Genomic DNA, 16,554 nt, shown 5'->3' with positions numbered 1-16,554 from the left:
AATAAAATTCGGCGTTTATTTTATTACCTTCCGTCACCCCAAATGAAACCACTTAATAATTGTGCATATATTTATTTAGAAAAAGTCGTGTAATAAAACTTATATAAACGTAAAATTGGTTCTTATAGTTAAGCTTGCTCGCTTCCAGGACTCTCTGTTTTCCTAACTTGCAGTTTCAACTCGTCTAACTATAAAATAGAAAAGTTGCAAACAAAATTTACCTCACTTTCCTAATTATTTACCTCTTGCAATAATGCTTTTTCCTTTACTGCCGCTCTTTGCAATAAAACTTTAACTTTGTTTAACAACTGTGTCTTCTGTTCCAATTGTTCCTTTACTTGGGCCAGTTCATCTGATAAAACTGTTGCACTATCACTAACAGGTTTGTTTGCTTTCAAAGCTTTAACCTCTTCTTCCAACTTGGCGACCTTTTGAATACTCTCACAATATTGTTCTTTTAGCCTTTGATGGTCCCGTTTCAACTTATCACCACAACCCTGAAACAAATCGATAAAACAATAAGAGAAAAACGAATTCGATTCATTACCGCACGATCAGGATAAAAACGTTTTCCGGTCAACAACCTCTTATTTTCTGCTTGAAGCTTTTCCACCACTCGTTTCAAAACAAATATAGTTCGCTCCAGTTCTGTTATTTTTTTAATGTCGCTTTTTGGATTCAAAGCCACGTCTGAAGTGATACTTTCCACGTTTTCCTTCTTTAATACCTCGATGTAGCTGGAAATAACCGACGTAATTGAGGAAATATTCAAGTGGAACATTACTTTTCCAAATGCTGAATTTGTTCGCGCAAATGAGGTAACTCCTTTGTGGACTTTTCGAGATCTAGTTTCAATTCCAAATTTTCCGCTTCCAAGCAGAGATTGTTCTTTTGTAAGGTCGATATTGTATTCTGGAGGCGTTCTAATTCCGCACGAACCTCCACACTGCCCTAAAAACGAGACCGTAAAATTAAGAAAATCATTAAAGGGATTTTATGCCATATAAAATAAAGTGGGTAGTTGCAATATCCAGACAAAATGTGAAGAACCGATTAATATTAATTTACCAAATAGTCCGGAGTATGGGGAAAGTTTAAAACAGAAGAAGTGAAATTTCTCTCGCATTTCTTGCACCAACGCGACGTGAACCGATCTATTCAAGTTCAAGACGCCGGTAGATTTGTGCGTGGTGAAGAAAGTGAGGTGTTTCCGTTCGAAATATGCAATTATGGTAGTTTTAGTGTTATTGGACCATTTTTACGTCTTCTTTTACTTGTTTTTCTACATTTTTTTCAACGTTGTGAGTTACATGATTTACGAAGGCGTTAATTTGGACGATGTGGCTCGCTATTCTTCGCTGGTGAAAATCTTCTTGTAAATATCGCAGTGGGAAACGTCTTAGTGAAAGTGGTTATTAACGACGTAACCCAAACACCTCGCGGCTGAGTGAAATTCGGTTCATCGACTCTAACAAACATTAAAGATGGAAAGTGCTCTGATGGAGGCTGGAATTATTTTCCTGACGATCGTCTCCTTTGTATACTTATATTTCAAGCACGCCTACACGTACTGGAAAGCCCGAAACGTCCCCCAACTCTCGCCCACGTTCCCTTTTGGCGACATGGCCAGCGTCATTTTCAGACGGCACAACATGGGAGATAAAATCAAAGAAATTTACGATGAGACGAAAGCGCGGGGGCACAAATACGTCGGATTGTACTTCTTCAGCAGGAAGGCCTTCCTGCCGATTGATCCGGTCTTGATCAAGAAAATTCTCGCGCCGGATTTTCAGCATTTCCACGACAGGGGAATCTATTACGATGAAGAGAATGATCCGATAAGTGCGCATCTGTTCTCGCTCGCTGGACCCAAATGGAAGAATCTGAGGGCCAGATTAACACCGGCTTACTCGCCGGGCAAATTGAAATTTATGTTCGATACGGTCCTGGCCTGTGGGGAGGAGATGGCCGACATTCTTAAGGAGATCGCGAAACGCGAAGGGAAGGTCGAAATCAAAGAGATTCTGGCGAGGTGCGTTGGAGAGTGTTTATTCATATTCGGGGTTTTGGGGAAAAAGTCGTTACTGTTTTATCGGGGTTAGATACACAAGAGATTCGTTCGCCCAAAATTACTTTTTTGGGTAAAGTTTGTCTTGGAATTACTTGATTCCAAAAAAGAGGTTTTCTCTCTTGGGCCTCACAGGGAGTTGAAACAAGGAGGGAAAGGAATGCTTTATCACTGATTTCAAAGGTTAGGCATATTTCACACTAACGCAACAAAACCTCCAAATGACGAAAAATGTTGAATGAACGCAATAATCAGGGGCGTAGCTAGGTAGCGTAGCGTGGCACCTGTTCCAATGAATAGTAATGATAAAGGGCTCCTACATTCGTAATCAAAAAGTGGTAAAATATTAACCATATTTTAATAAAATTTAAAAAAAAATGTTTAAACAAAATGCTAAATGCAACACGACACGACGTATAAATAAAACGTCCCTAGGTAATGACGTTAGTTCCATTAACATCGCTAAATAGCGATAATGTTCTTTGCTTTTTAAGAGCAATGAAACAAAAAATAGGTACGTAATACGCATCCCTATCAGTAAATAACAGTGAGCACAAGACAAACAAAAACGTTAGTAAGATCAAGTGTAATATAATATAACATTTTATTCGATTTTGCTTGTTAAACCTTCCAACTATAAAGAGATAAAATAATATGTCATTAAATCGTCACACAATGACGTTCATACAGAGTGAAATTTTTAACTGCAATAAAATTCATAACTTACAGGATATAGGCGTGTTTTGCGAAAATTTTTGTTTTTTCGTCCATATCATGTGGTGGATATGGTTTTTGTAAAGTAATTTTAAGTGAATAGTGTTGTACGATATCTTTAAAACAGCAGACTAAAAAAAATATCTAATAAAACAATTGTTTTAATAGTTTGTTTTGACACCAATAAACATAAATTTAAAAGGGAAAATCGAATAAAACTTATAATTGTACTTTTTTCATGATCGTAAAAATTTTAATCACAAGTTTTTCTTAGCTTGTTAAAAATTTGATTTGACGTTCCTGTCCCTTAACATTTAGATAACTAGTTGAATTTATAATTAATTTTTAAAAAAATTAGAGAAAAGATTCCGCTGTACTAATTTTTTTTGGTATGAAAATCCAGTTATTTTACATCTCGTTGCGAGTACACCTATTAGTATTTAGTTCGTCGTAATTTAAATATTGTTTTATTTGGTCCACTAAAGAAGAGTTACAAGCAAAAGTATAATTACCAACGAGTTTAAAAGGTGTTTCAAAAGTAGCATACGACAGCTTTTGCACCATTAAACAAATACCTGTTAAAAAATCAACAATTAATGTCTAATGATGTGCAAAACAATTAAAAAAGTTGTAAATTCGACACTAAATTAAATTCCTGATCCCAGAAAATAAAAGAGCAACAATCGATACCGTTGCTAAGCAAAACAAATTAAAAAATATAATAAAAACAAGTTGCTTGAAAAATTATAACTTCATTTTTGTGATTAACTGAGTTAACTTTATTTGAAAAGCATATGAATAAATTTAATGAAAAAATCACGGAAAAATGTTTGTTAAACTCGGAGAATTTTAAGTAGTCAGTTTGTACTGAAGGGCTGCTTTATTTATCAGCTAACTCGTCCAAAATAAAACATTTTTAGATTAAAACTCGAATTAATTCTTAAGCTTTTACTAGTTTGCAATATTTGGAAAAATCACGGGACATGACCTGACCTAATCGACCGTTTTTCATAATTATTATTTCTAATTATGATTACATATTATGTAAAATTGATAAATACTTATTGGACATTATTATTATTTTGAACTTTTTTTAACCTGGGTTGAACGGTTGAAGGGCACAATAAAAATATTTTAGACCTTCAGGAAAGTTAAACTTTAGGTAGTGACCATTAAAGAACTGCATAAATTAAGCTCTGATATTGTTCCTAATTTAACTTTAATTAATTAGTTTACAGAGTATGACGGGTTAAAAAAAATTAAACTAAATAAGTGAGTTAGAAATGTTAGTTAATAAATGGGTATTATCGCTATTCTCAAAACTTTAAAATGAATACTTCAACTTATTTCTAAAGACCGCATTTTTGGAAAAGTGGCGTTTTGATTCCATTTTAAAGGCCCCTGAACGGGACCCAAAACTTTATGTGTCAAATGGAATATAATTCGTACACAAGATTCTAAAACGTTACAGTTTCTCTCCTAAAACAACAATTAGAACCTATTTTGTCCTACAACCATGATTTTGACATATTTTTAAATTTTTTAAATTCTTTTAAGCAGGTCGGCTTATAGTTCTTGAGTCTGTCTAGCTATGAAGACGTACTCTGATTCCGACCAAAACTAATCCCGAAAATTTTAGCTCCCTACCCCTAAGCCAAACAAATTTTGAAATTCTATAAAAATAAATAGTAGTTGATGTTTAATAAAGGTATTCCTAACAATTTCTTCGAACTTGCCCCTAAAAGCCACCTTAAAGCAACGTAATCTATCTCTTCGGTCTGAGGATGTTTCGATTATGAAAAAAATCTCAAAAAATACACACGTCATTTGCAGCCGATCATTAGCTTTCCTACCACATAGACCACCCAAAGGGTTGTAAAAAATACAAGAATTTTGCTTAGTTTTTATCAAGGAATTTTTTCTATGATTTTATGACTCATTTCCCTATTATAATATCGTATTTTTAATTTATTTTTTAATCCGGTCCTGATTTACCCGAACTGGCGAACTCTTTATTACTACCAGTCACATTTACTTTGTTACCGAAAACATTTTTGTTAATTTTGCGGAAAGCTATGCCATGGCAATATTCATTTAAAAATTTCTTTCCCTAGATATAGCACCGACGTAATCGGGTGCTGCGCCTTTGGCATCGACTGCAATAGCATGCGTAACCCAACGGCCGAATTCCGTTTAATGGGCCGTCGCGCTTTCACCCAAACAATCGGCGATGTGCTCAAAATGATAGTCATCCGAAGCTTTCCTCGTTTGGCTAAGCTCCTGGGTTTCGGTGTATTTTCCCCTACCGTCACTGGTTTCTTTCAACGGGTCGTAAACGAGACGATTCGCTATCGCGAAGAAAACAACGTCACTAGAAACGATTTCATGCAGTTGCTAATTCAACTCAAGAACAAAGGAAAATTAGAAGGCGACGGAGAAGAGAAAGACGGGGCGCCGGCCGTCGGGACGTCTTTGACGCTGGACGAGGCCGCAGCGCAAGCCTTCATTTTCTTCTTGGCTGGATTTGAGACGACGTCCACAACAATCAGCTTTGCGCTGTTTGAGATGGCCCGAAATGAAAGCATACGCACCAAAGCACGGACCGAAATTAACAAAGTGCTGGGAAAGCACGGAGGGAAGCTGACTTATGAGGCCACGATGGAAATGGAATATTTGGACACTGTTATTTCTGGTGTGTGAAGCTCTTTATACTCGTAGTTGCGGAACAAGCCACCCAAATTCAATCCAGACTCGAAATATATGCTTCATAATCTTTACTCATCCAGAGAGAAGATATGAAGAAGTAATTATAAAATTTGCCCAATTTTCATTTTGCTAAGTGTTTTTTACCAAGACACCAGTTTTAAAAATTGTGCGAACAAACCCCTAAATAAGCGCCTTTGAGGTGTCTGTTTCACGACTGTCTAGGGATTTGGTCATAACTGTTGCATGGGGAACAAAAGAATTGGAAGTTATAGTTGGTTCCACATAAGTGGCGTTAATTTTTTATTAGAGGATTTTCTCTTTTGTTACAGAAACGTTACGTAAATATCCCCCAGCACCGGTGTTTTTGCGAAAATGTACGAAAACTTATCGCGTGCCAGACACGGATGTCATAATAGAAGAGGGTTTATCGGTGTTGATCCCAGCTTATGGATTACACAGAGATCCTGAATATTTTCCAGATCCTGAGACGTTCGATCCTGACAGATTTAATGAAGACAATAGGAGCAAAATATGGGATTATACCTACATCCCTTTCGGTGACGGACCTCGTATTTGCATTGGTAATTATTGAGTCGATTATAAAGACATGGATGCCAAATTCTTTATTTTCAATGGGTGGACAAGAGCCAATAAAGTTACAGAAATAACAGAAGTGTTAAAAAGCAACAATTTTTTATCAGATACTCATCTCTTTTGATGTTTAAATCCAACATAAAACTACGCCAAAAATATCCTCTCTTTTTCAGAGTCAATAATAATTATTAAGTTATAATTTTTTATGTTATTATAATAATGTCTATTTGCTATATTTGCTAAAAGTATCTTTCACTATAATATCTCAGAAATCAATATTTGCACCGAATTCATTATAAGCAGTTAAGCACGTTTTTCTCTTTATACGTGAATTTTTCTCTACCCTTCTCTACCCTATTCTCTGATGACGCAAGAAGTAACAATTTTTTACAGATGATAATTAGTAATAGTCATTAACTCATTAATTAATAATTTTTTTGAAGAATAATATAATAATATTTTGTGTAACTATGCTGGGTTTTAATAATTGGCCATTTTTGTATAACAAAATAACCCTATTTATGATAAAAAATCTTATTTAAAAGATTTATTTGTTCACACAGGAAATCACAAACTAACTTAAATTACAAATAAACATGTTTCTGACAAATACTGAAGAAGAATGGTTCAATTTATGCAAAAAATTGCTTGGAAATGCGTTATTGTAGTTATATTTTTTTGTTCAATCTGGCTTTTTTAAAGAATTGTTCATATTTTGTTGAATACATCTCAGAAATTGCAGAATTTAGTCGATATAAAAAGTGGTAAAAATAGATTTTTATCAATTTTTAGTTTTATTGTTCAATTTAAATTACTTTTAAAAAATCTAATTTCGGCACAACCATTCTGTAGTTTTTTATAGTTTGCATTTTTTGGTAAATAGTATGCTAGGTATTGCAAACCGCTTTGTATTTTTCGATAATACGTAGTTCTTTTGACTTACTTTAATCTAAAATTCCTCATCTTAAACGAAAATTAATAGCTTGTTTCGTCAGAAAATCGCAATATCAAAATTACTAATTAAACATTATTCGAACTATTTAATAATTAAAGAAAACTATCTACAAGATAGACTTCTCAGGTCTATCAGGTCAGGTCAGGTAAAAAAAATCCAAAAGTAAAAAATACGAAAATTTTAGAAACAGAAATCGAAAAATTAAATTCAAATTAAAATTATTTTTGGTTATAAAAGAAAAAAACTTGTGCTTGGAAATGCGTTATTGTAGTTATATTTTTTTGTTCAATCTGGCTTTTTTAAAGAATTGTTCATATTTTGTTGAATACATCTCAGAAATTGCAGAATTTAGTCGATATAAAAAGTGGTAAAAATAGATTTTTATCAATTTTTAGTTTTATTGTTCAATTTAAATTACTTTTAAAAAATCTAATTTCGGCACAACCATTCTGTAGTTTTTTATAGTTTGCATTTTTTGGTAAATAGTATGCTAGGTATTGCAAACCGCTTTGTATTTTTCGATAATACGTAGTTCTTTTGACTTACTTTAATCTAAAATTCCTCATCTTAAACGAAAATTAATAGCTTGTTTCGTCAGAAAATCGCAATATCAAAATTACTAATTAAACATTATTCGAACTATTTAATAATTAAAGAAAACTATCTACAAGATAGACTTCTCAGGTCTATCAGGTCAGGTCAGGTAAAAAAAATCCAAAAGTAAAAAATACGAAAATTTTAGAAACAGAAATCGAAAAATTAAATTCAAATTAAAATTATTTTTGGTTATAAAAGAAAAAAACTTGTGTAAAAAGCAGTTTTTTCGTAACTTTGAATTTTTTTAAATACTAATTTGAAAGAAAATTTTGAAAAAAAATAAATAAAACCAGATTTATTGTACATTACTTTCAATACCCCCATGTAGTCGCCGCCCGTGGACAAAGACTTTCGATGACACACTTTACTCGCGATTGTTTTAGACTCAATTTACACGAATATTCGCTTTCGTTCGTTAATTAGCAATAAGATATTTATAAATGTATGAAACCCATGGCTTTCTATTCATTTAACAAATTGTTAGTTTAAAGTCAAGAAAATCGGAATTAAATAAGGAAACACTAAATCAAATTATCTCTCGTGTAGGAGTCGCATAAATTTCCGCAAACATCTAAAGCATACTGTTACATTACACCACTTGAGCGAATTAAAATCTGACCCATTTTCGCCTAGTTGTGCCCATAAATCTCTACGACATGAAACGCGTTGTAAAAATACTAATCGCATTATTGTTCCAGGTATGCGTTTCGCCATGATTCAAATCAAAATCGCATTAGCGTTGATCCTGAAATCCTTCGAATTTCCTCTGAGTGAAAAAACAATTCTACCGATGAAAATGGAAAATTCCGGCATAATTTTGGCCCCGATCGGAGGAATATGGTTGAATCTGATTCCGTTGGAATAAAACGACCAATTTAAAATCGAGCTTAACTTACCTTTGAAGATAATTCCAAAATCGCGATTTTCCTCTCCTGTCCTTCGAGCTTCTCCTGCAGCATTGCCGCGCCTAAGCCGCCCGCATGGTGTTGCTGCATTTCGAGTTTCGAAGCGAGCGCTTCATTCTCCGAAATCAGTTTCATGTTTTCGAGTTTTAACATTTCAATTTCATGATTGATATGTTGAGCGGTGCCGCTTTTCATGCTTCTTATTTTATTCTCGAGATTATATTTTTCTCTTTCCAGACGCTCGATCAGGATTCTGTAGCCGGCGCAAGTCTCTTGCAGTTTTTCAAAGTCTGCCTCTTTCGCCTTTAATTTGTTTTTCAGTTTCTCGGCTAGCTGTTGAAAGTGTTTTTGCTTGTTCCAGCGTTCGAAATTTTGCGCAATTTTGACGCGGTGGCCTTCGTTAACGGAGATTTGCGTTGCTAATTTATCCTTTAATTCGACAATCTCGTTTTCTAATGAAGTGACTTTCTTTTGAAGTTGCTCTTTAATTGATTTCTCGCTCTTGTCGCTGCGTGCGGACAAAATTGGTCTACAAGCTGAAATTACGAAGCGATATTTTAATAATGAAACTCACTTCTTCAAGAGTTTTCCTTTTAACTCGCGAATTTCTTCCCGCGCGGTTCTTTCACGGAGTAACAATTGATCGAATCTTTTCTTAATAGCTTCATGTTCTTTCAATAATTGCTCTTTGGTTGACTCAAGTTCGCTGACTTTGCTAGACGATTCCGAATCAAATTTCTCGACGTTTTTCCTCGCCTCGCTCTAAAACGTCAACACACTTTAGAAAAATCCTAATCTGTGTAGACTTCACTACTTTGGCGTGCCGCAATATTACATTCAGCTCGTGTATTTTATCATCTTTTTCTTTAAGCAGCTTCTGAAAATCGAAATCGTGTCCCATTTCACTTCTGTACTTGCTGATCATTTGTTTTAGGGTCGTGACTTCCTCCCTCCATTTTTCCGCCTCGTTTTTGTACGCCATTATTTCATTACGATGCAAATCCTCCAAGCTACAAATTGGTCAGTACAGTGTAAATAATGGAGCGCTTCGAGATAATTATACTCCTGGCCGAGCTTTTGCATTGTTTCTAGTCTATCGTTAGCGAGAACGCGCCATCTGACGGCCTCCTGTCGGCTGGCCTGTAATTGGGACTCCAAACTGGAAACCTGGGTGCGTAAATCGCCTAATTCGTCCTCCAGGGACTGCACCTGAAGGAAATACTGCTCCAAAGCTGCTTTACCGGGATGTACACCGTTCACGGCTGATTTCAATCTAAACAAACTTCATTAAATACTGTAAACTTGAGCAAATTTAAACCACCAACTCGGCAACTTTCTGCCTCTCCTCGGTCAGGCACTTTTGCAGCACCTTTAGCTCGTCTCTCATTAGAGATGCTGCCATGCTGTGTTTATCGCGATCTTCCTTCAGCAATGACTGGTAACGCAAAATGTCCTCTTCCTTCTCTTTCAGGCTGTCCTGAAAGGTTTTGAGCGAACACTACCCACACGAAAATTATTAAAATTATTAAGTCAAATACGAGCTGGAAAGTCCATTATTGACTTTTAGATGTTAAAACATTTTAAAAGTTGCACATAAAAGTATTACTGGTTTATAGAGAGAGTGTTTCATAAATAAATGACAACAGAAACTTTTTTTTAATAAAACACCCTTTATTTTTTTTTTCTATTTTTACACGTAGATTTTAATACTAATTGTATTAAACGTAATGTTGTACTAGCGGTTATTTAGCGCATTATTAATTAAGAATGCAAAAAAATGAAGACGTTTGTTAAAAGTTGAATAACATAATAAAATAAAATGAAACAACCTACTTTTTGTTTTTGCTATTGAAAGATAAATTTATATGATCTATTCTCTTAGTTTTCTCTTATTTTATTATTTGTTCTTAGTTGTTTTTTAGTTAGTGTTTCTTGTTCTTTGTTTAAGCGCATTAAATTAATAACGCTGAAAAATTTTCAAGTTCAGCCGGTTTCAGCTTATTTTTGATGAATTTTCGAAAAGTAACTGGGTGTTTGAATGAAAAAAAAACAATCAATAAAGCCCAAAATAGCAAAAACAATTCCATCTTCAAGTAACTTTTTTATTTTTGCGCTCCCTTTAGGAAAATTTTACAGAAACTTGCTTACAAACGCCAGGCAAATGCAAACATTAATCAAATTTTTTAACTTTTTCCGGCTTATTTTTAGCGGAATTTCTTTTAATAATCGTATTTTTGCTTAAAAACGTACTAAACTAAAGGAAAAAAGTAAAATATGTCAAAAATTTTCGAAAAAAAATATTTGATAATTTCAAATCTGAGTAAAAATTACGGGAATTATCTAAGATTACTTGAAAATATTTACTGTTTTAATGACGCAGGTATTTTGGAATTACGAAAATTATGTTGGAATTGCAAGAATTAATTGGAATTACTAGAATTTTCGTGATTTTTTTTTAGAAATGGAATGAATAGCATGTACACATATTTTATTATGGTCAATAATGGACTTAACCAATACGCTGTATTGTCACCTTGAGGGTTAAAATTTCTTCATTTTTATTCAAATCAATCGTTTCAGGCGCTTCCTTTTTGCTCTGCAACTCCATAATATGCCTTTCGTAAAACGTAATTTGGCTTTGTTTATCCGCGAGTTGTTTTTTCAGCGTAGTTAAAGACAATTCATATTCATTTATCTTGTTTTTAAGCTCCTCAATAGTCTGATCCTTGACTGCGATTTCTTTACTCAACTGCATGTTATTGGTCGTTTCTTTGTGATCAATCGTAATTTCGGGCTCCAAATCGAACGAGAAATTTGTATGTAAAGTAAATAACTCCTCCTCTAATTTAATTATTTGTTCATCTTGTATTTTCACACGATCAAAAATGTGTTGCAGTTGAGTCTCTTTCAGGGCACATTGGCGCCTATATTTAATCTCCTGAAATTTTTTAACAAAAATTGAAAAAACGCATATCGTTTTCAGATATTATTTTAATTAAAATTCGATTTATACACATACGTTAAATTCTGACGATTTTTTATCCTGATGGCCGCTCAAAAGTTCCCTAACCGTCTCAAGGTTAGTGAAATTTGATTTTAAAACCTGCTCGAGATTTTTAAGTTCTTTTTCGCATTGTTCCTTGAGAATTGAGCTTTCGTTGGCCGTTATTTGTGCGTTGTATAAATTTAAGAAAGCTTCGTGTTTGTCACTGATAGCTTGTTTGATATTATTGATAAATTTCTCTTCAGATGGCAAGGGCACACATCCGAAATATTGCAGCTTTGATTTCATTAAAAGCTCACGAAGTACGCTGAAATTCAATAAAAAACTGTTTTATGAAAAAAGCCCGTAAAAAGACTATAAAGTGTAAGAAATACCGCTATTTCTATTATAATTAATTACACACAGACACGGTCATAAAAATTGATCGTAATAATAATTTTATATGACCCGAATTATTTTTCTCTTGGTTGCTACGCTCCTAAGATAAACACTTATTTTCGAATAAATTTACAAACGACCTTGCTTTAATCGGTTTTATCGTAAAGATAAAAACAGAATTTGTTGTTTATTTGCCAAACGACTCAACAGATGTCCTCACTTGTTCCATTTCCCTCACGCGCAAGCCTCGGAACGTTATAAGTAGAAGTTCTTTCAACAGTTCTACCTTCCTTGTCTGGGGGAGCTGAGTGTTCAATGATCAACTAGTGAGACCACTTCTGCTAGCACCCAAACATTTTTCTCATCGCACCCGCGCCAAGTGCAGCGAGTGCAATTTTTGGAAAGCCTCCTTACTTTATAGGAGGCGCTCATTGAAAAAATAAAATAAAAAAAATGGTAAAATACCTGACTTTTTTCAACAATTCGTTTTCTTTCTCAATACCGTTCAAAGCCTTCCGCTGCATTTCCTTGGTTAGTTCTTCGCATTTCGCGTTGCAGTCGTGCAATTCCTCGCTTAATTGCTCGATTTTGCGCTTGTATTCGGCTTCTTGCAGCCGGGAATGCGACAATTCAGCGCCTAAGCGCGCGATTTGCATTTTTTCGTCGGAAATTGCTTGCAAATCGACGATTTGGTGCTTGAGGTCGAGCAATTCCTGCTCTTTTTCTGCGTTCCAGTGGCTGATTCCCCGATTAGACTTTTTCAGCAGTGCTAATTCTTCTTGTAAATCGGCCGTGGACGCAGTCAAATTAGTGTTAATTTGCAGCAGTTCGTTGTATTTCGTTTGGAGCGCTTTGTAAGTCGCTGTGTCGATGAAATTGACGAATTTATTTTCAGCGTCCTTTAACTGCTCCTGCAGGACGAGATTCTTCTGCAGAATTTCCGTGTTGTATTTGTCGACTTGTTTGCACCGATCTTCGCATTTCTGCAACTGTTCTTTCACCAGTTCGTATAAATTGTTGGTGTGGTTGGCTCTTTGTCGTTCGCTGAGTTCGTTCGCTTCGCTTTGGGCCAACTTCTTGGCCAGACCTTCGTCACTTTCGGTGGCACTTGCGTGCAACTTCTCGGACAGATTGAGCACTTTATTCTCCAACTCGGCCTTCTCCACTTGCAAATTCTTGCGGATTTCTTCCAACATTTTAAGTTGGAAGTCTTTATCTTGGCCGGCTTGAGTGTACTTCGTCAATAAGTCGCGGTATTTTAGTGTTAAACTTTCGAAATTTTTGCGTAATTCCGCATGATCGTTCGGATCAACCGCAAATTTCAATTGATTGGTTAGGATCTCGACCGAGTTTGTTAGAGTTTTGTTTCTCTTTGAGAGGTCGTTGATTTTTCGCAAACAAGCCGTTTCGGCATTCGCTAAATCGGTTTGTAGGTTCGTGACCTGACTTGTTAATCGTTTGATGTCGTTCTCAAGATAAGAGCGTTTCCGGGTGAGTATGACATTCTCTTCGGCCAGATCTAGAGATTTTGAGACCTTTTGATCGGAAGATTCAGCCAACAAACTTAATTTTTTCTCTTTAATTTCATTCGCTTCCTGCAAATCGAATATTTTTTCCTCATATTCTGACATTTTATCGGTCACTCTCTGTTTCTCATTTAAATATTCCTGGTACAACAAACCGATTTCTTGACGGATTTGTTCAAAACTCTCCTTGTATGACAAGAGCTTAGCCTCGATTTCCTCATCCCGCATCGAATCTTCGTCAAGTTTCTGCAAATTAAACATAAAATTGGGTACCAACACCGCAATACCTACAATAAAAAGATCTTGCAGTGTTTGGTGTATGTTCGCAATAGTGGTTAAATCGGCCGTTGCAACAACGTTTGAAAGACTAAAATCGACCATATCTACACTTTTTTCAGACACACTTCTAACCGATTGTGATTCAATCCGTGCCAATCTCAACTGTTCCCTAAGTTCTGCATTGATTCCTTCCTGATTATGCAGTTCGGCTTGTAATCGCATTGCTGGGTGATACCATCCCGAAATATGCTTAACATCCAAGGCTCTTAGCAGTTGCTCAAACGTTTCAGACTTTACCTCCTTCAAACTTGTCTCTGGAAAAAGTTTTAAGTATTTGTCGTCGAGTAAACACAAACTTTCGCACCTTTTCTCGAATTCAAACTGTCTAAAATTTCGTGCATTCCTTTCCTCAACGCCTCGTTTTCCTCAACTAAAGCTTTGATTTGATTTTTAGTCGAAATGTCTTCGTCTTGCGACCTGCCTGAGTCAAGTTGTTCCGGCGTTTGTTTCTGTTTATGGATTTGCATTCGAATTTCTAAGTTCTCCTCTTCCAATTTTTGGATTTGTTTTTTCAACGAAGATATTTCTCTTTTCTGTTGTTTCTGTTTAGCTATGACGCCCGATATGTTTATAACTTCATCAGGTGTAATTCCCAGTCTGTCTCTAAATAAAATAATTAATGTGATGGTTATGGAAAACTATAGACTAGGAGACGAAACGAGTACCCAAAAAATATAGTACGGCAGAGTAGCAATGATGACGCTTTGAGCCTTATACCGTTTAATTTAAATTCAACCAATTTGCTAAATACTTGGAAAAAAATACAGAAGTTTCGAAGTTTGCAAAGCATTTCAAATAATCAGCTTGTAAGTAAGAGAATTCTTTCAAAATTGTTTTTTTTTGCTTAAATAATCGCCTTTGATTAAACTAACAATAATATTAGGTACATTAATTTCACGTCTTTGTTCATTGAAACAAAATTTGTCTACACAGGCCATACCTTAACGCTTGATTTTCTTTCTCGTAACGATCACACGAGTCTTGCAATTTATTCGCAGTTTTAACCAAATCCATGATTTGTTTCTCGTTAACTCTATTCTGACTTTTGAGATGTTGAATTTGAGTCAAATATTCCGATAAATCCGTTTGTCCTTCATCTTTAAGTTTAAACAAAATGTCTTTAATCTGAAAATTTATCGTAATTTTTAACGATAATTTTTAAGTTTAAATCACCCACATCATCGTCTTTCTCTCCGATCAGTTTTTCAACGTGGGACAACTCTTGTTGCAAGTCCTGGGCGCGTTTATGAGCCGTCTTCAATTGCTTCTTCAACTCCTTCACAGATTCGGACAAATCGGCGATTTTCCGACCATCATCACCCTTTTCTTCCTTCAAACTTTTAATTATTGTGGTGGTTTCCTCCATTTCTTTCACGGCTTCGTGCAGTTGTGTCTTCACTTCCATCAGCTGCTTCTCCCTTTCGTTCAAAATTTTATTCAACAGTGCAACTTGCGGTTCGTTATCTTGTGGCAAACTCGACAGCGACGAATGGTGACTTGACTGCATTTGACGGGACCTAAGATCGGTAATTTCCTTCTCTTTTTCTTCCAATATTTTCTAAAATAAGGCGAACATCAAATGAAACAACAATACACAAAACTGTACCTTCCATTCGTCCACACGCACATTCACTTCTTCGGTGAATTCTTCCATCTCGCGCTCAAAATTCTGCTTCTGTTCCAGAATTTCGCGAAGTTCGTCGCGAAGATTTTCGTTTTCGGCCAAAACACGTGTGAGATTTTCTGAAGATTCGTTTTGTTGTATTTTCGTAGCTTTCAAATTTTCGGTCAGCATTGTTAACTCTTTTGTAGCAACTGCGAGTTCGTCTCTGACGGTTTCGAGCTTTTCGCGTAAAATTACGTTTTCTTTTTCCGCCACCTGTGAAAATAGCGGAAAAAATTGAGTTTTAAATAAATCAACTCAAATGCTTTGGGTTAAATGTAATTTCTGGGCAATTAAATGATATTTAAATGATATAACATACATTTTGAAAATCTAAACTAAAATGACAAAATATTAAAAATAAATTGTTATTAGTCGTTGTTTATTAAAAAAGCAAATGTATACCTCTATGTCGCGCAAGAGATCTGAAATTTGTTTGTTCTTGTTGTGTAGTGCGTTGACAAGCTCTTTGTGCTGCTCTTTGACCGTTTCAGATACATCCGACTGATTGTCCTCTTGATTGATCACTTGCAATTCATTGATCAAACGACTCCGCTCCTGTTCCAAATTTGCAACCTTCTTTTGAAGCTACAAATCAAATAATAAATATTACGTCGTCTAGTCCATAGAAATGTTACTTTATTAAATTCAGCTGAATTTTTCTCATTCAAGCGGACTTGTTTCTTGTATTTACTCTTCAATTCCAGATATTTTTGCTCTAAATCTGAAATCATAAACGGTAGTATTGTAGCATGTCGTGTTATTGATGCAGTATAAAAATTACTTTCAAATTCCAATGAACTTGATTTACGTGACTTCGAACTTCTGGCGTCTGTGTCCGATTCCAATTTCTTGATGTCTTCTTCACCTTGCTGAGTCGCCAATTCGTCCAATTTGTGTAACAAAATTTCCACTTGTTCCCCTTTATATTTTAGAACTTCTTGACTCACTTTAATGAGTCGAATACACTTTTTTAAATCTAAGTTTTCACCGTCACAATTATACCACGTCACTGTATTGTACAAATCATCTTTTTCTTCTTCTGTAAAGTCTTCAGGAGAACGTGAAAATAAATACTCCCAATCCATTGTCACGGCGGATGATT

The 16,554-nt window shown here is 35.1% G+C and overlaps 2 protein-coding genes and 1 non-coding gene across 9 annotated transcripts in view; 2 read left to right on the top strand and 1 right to left on the bottom strand.

The window, feature by feature from the left end:
* The window catches only part of LOC663610 (cytochrome P450 6BS1), a 106,535-nt gene extending 98,020 nt beyond the window's left edge, over positions 1 to 8,515 (top strand). For 2 of the 4 annotated variants that reach the window (XM_064356395.1, XM_015984978.2), the window contains exons 2-4: positions 4,897 to 5,474; positions 5,818 to 6,069; positions 8,333 to 8,515. In XM_064356395.1, the coding sequence (XP_064212465.1) occupies positions 4,949 to 5,474; positions 5,818 to 6,069; positions 8,333 to 8,499 (945 nt within the window). In that variant the 5' untranslated portion in view covers positions 4,897 to 4,948 and the 3' untranslated portion in view covers positions 8,500 to 8,515. Of the gene's footprint in view, positions 1 to 946; positions 2,033 to 2,493; positions 2,583 to 4,896; positions 5,475 to 5,817; positions 6,070 to 8,332 lie in introns of those variants that run through there. The other 2 variants (XM_969649.4, XM_064356394.1) reach the window with 2 other exon arrangements.
* Positions 57 to 16,537, bottom strand: LOC663627 (centrosomal protein of 290 kDa). Of its 4 annotated transcripts, none has more exons than XM_015984947.2 (20): positions 16,234 to 16,537; positions 16,088 to 16,173; positions 15,855 to 16,037; positions 15,393 to 15,665; positions 14,964 to 15,344; positions 14,727 to 14,911; positions 14,091 to 14,389; positions 13,739 to 14,040; positions 12,387 to 13,693; positions 11,559 to 11,850; positions 11,073 to 11,477; positions 9,865 to 10,037; positions 9,603 to 9,812; positions 9,351 to 9,549; positions 9,114 to 9,301; positions 8,531 to 9,068; positions 785 to 951; positions 548 to 737; positions 243 to 497; positions 57 to 188 (listed from the first exon to the last, which is right to left on the bottom strand). In XM_015984947.2, exons 1-20 carry the CDS (start codon positions 16,535 to 16,537, stop codon positions 129 to 131), a joined length of 5,997 nt encoding a protein of 1,998 aa, XP_015840433.1. In that variant the 3' UTR covers positions 57 to 128. The 4 variants fall into 4 exon arrangements, with proteins under 4 accessions (XP_015840433.1, XP_015840436.1, XP_008201397.2 ...); XM_015984950.2 differs by having other exon boundaries at positions 9,354 to 9,549; XM_008203175.3 differs by having other exon boundaries at positions 9,375 to 9,549.
* Positions 12,206 to 12,326, top strand: LOC135266184 (U4atac minor spliceosomal RNA). The gene has a single exon (XR_010334100.1). It is a non-coding gene; the product is annotated as a U4atac minor spliceosomal RNA (small nuclear RNA).
* Positions 16,538 to 16,554: the final 17 nt, after the last annotated feature.

This window comes from Tribolium castaneum, chromosome 4 (assembly GCF_031307605.1).
Source record: "Tribolium castaneum strain GA2 chromosome 4, icTriCast1.1, whole genome shotgun sequence".
NCBI lineage: Eukaryota > Metazoa > Arthropoda > Insecta > Coleoptera > Tenebrionidae > Tribolium > Tribolium castaneum.
The sequence above is the reverse complement of the archived record's forward strand: the minus strand, read 5'-3'. Positions and strand labels throughout refer to the sequence as shown.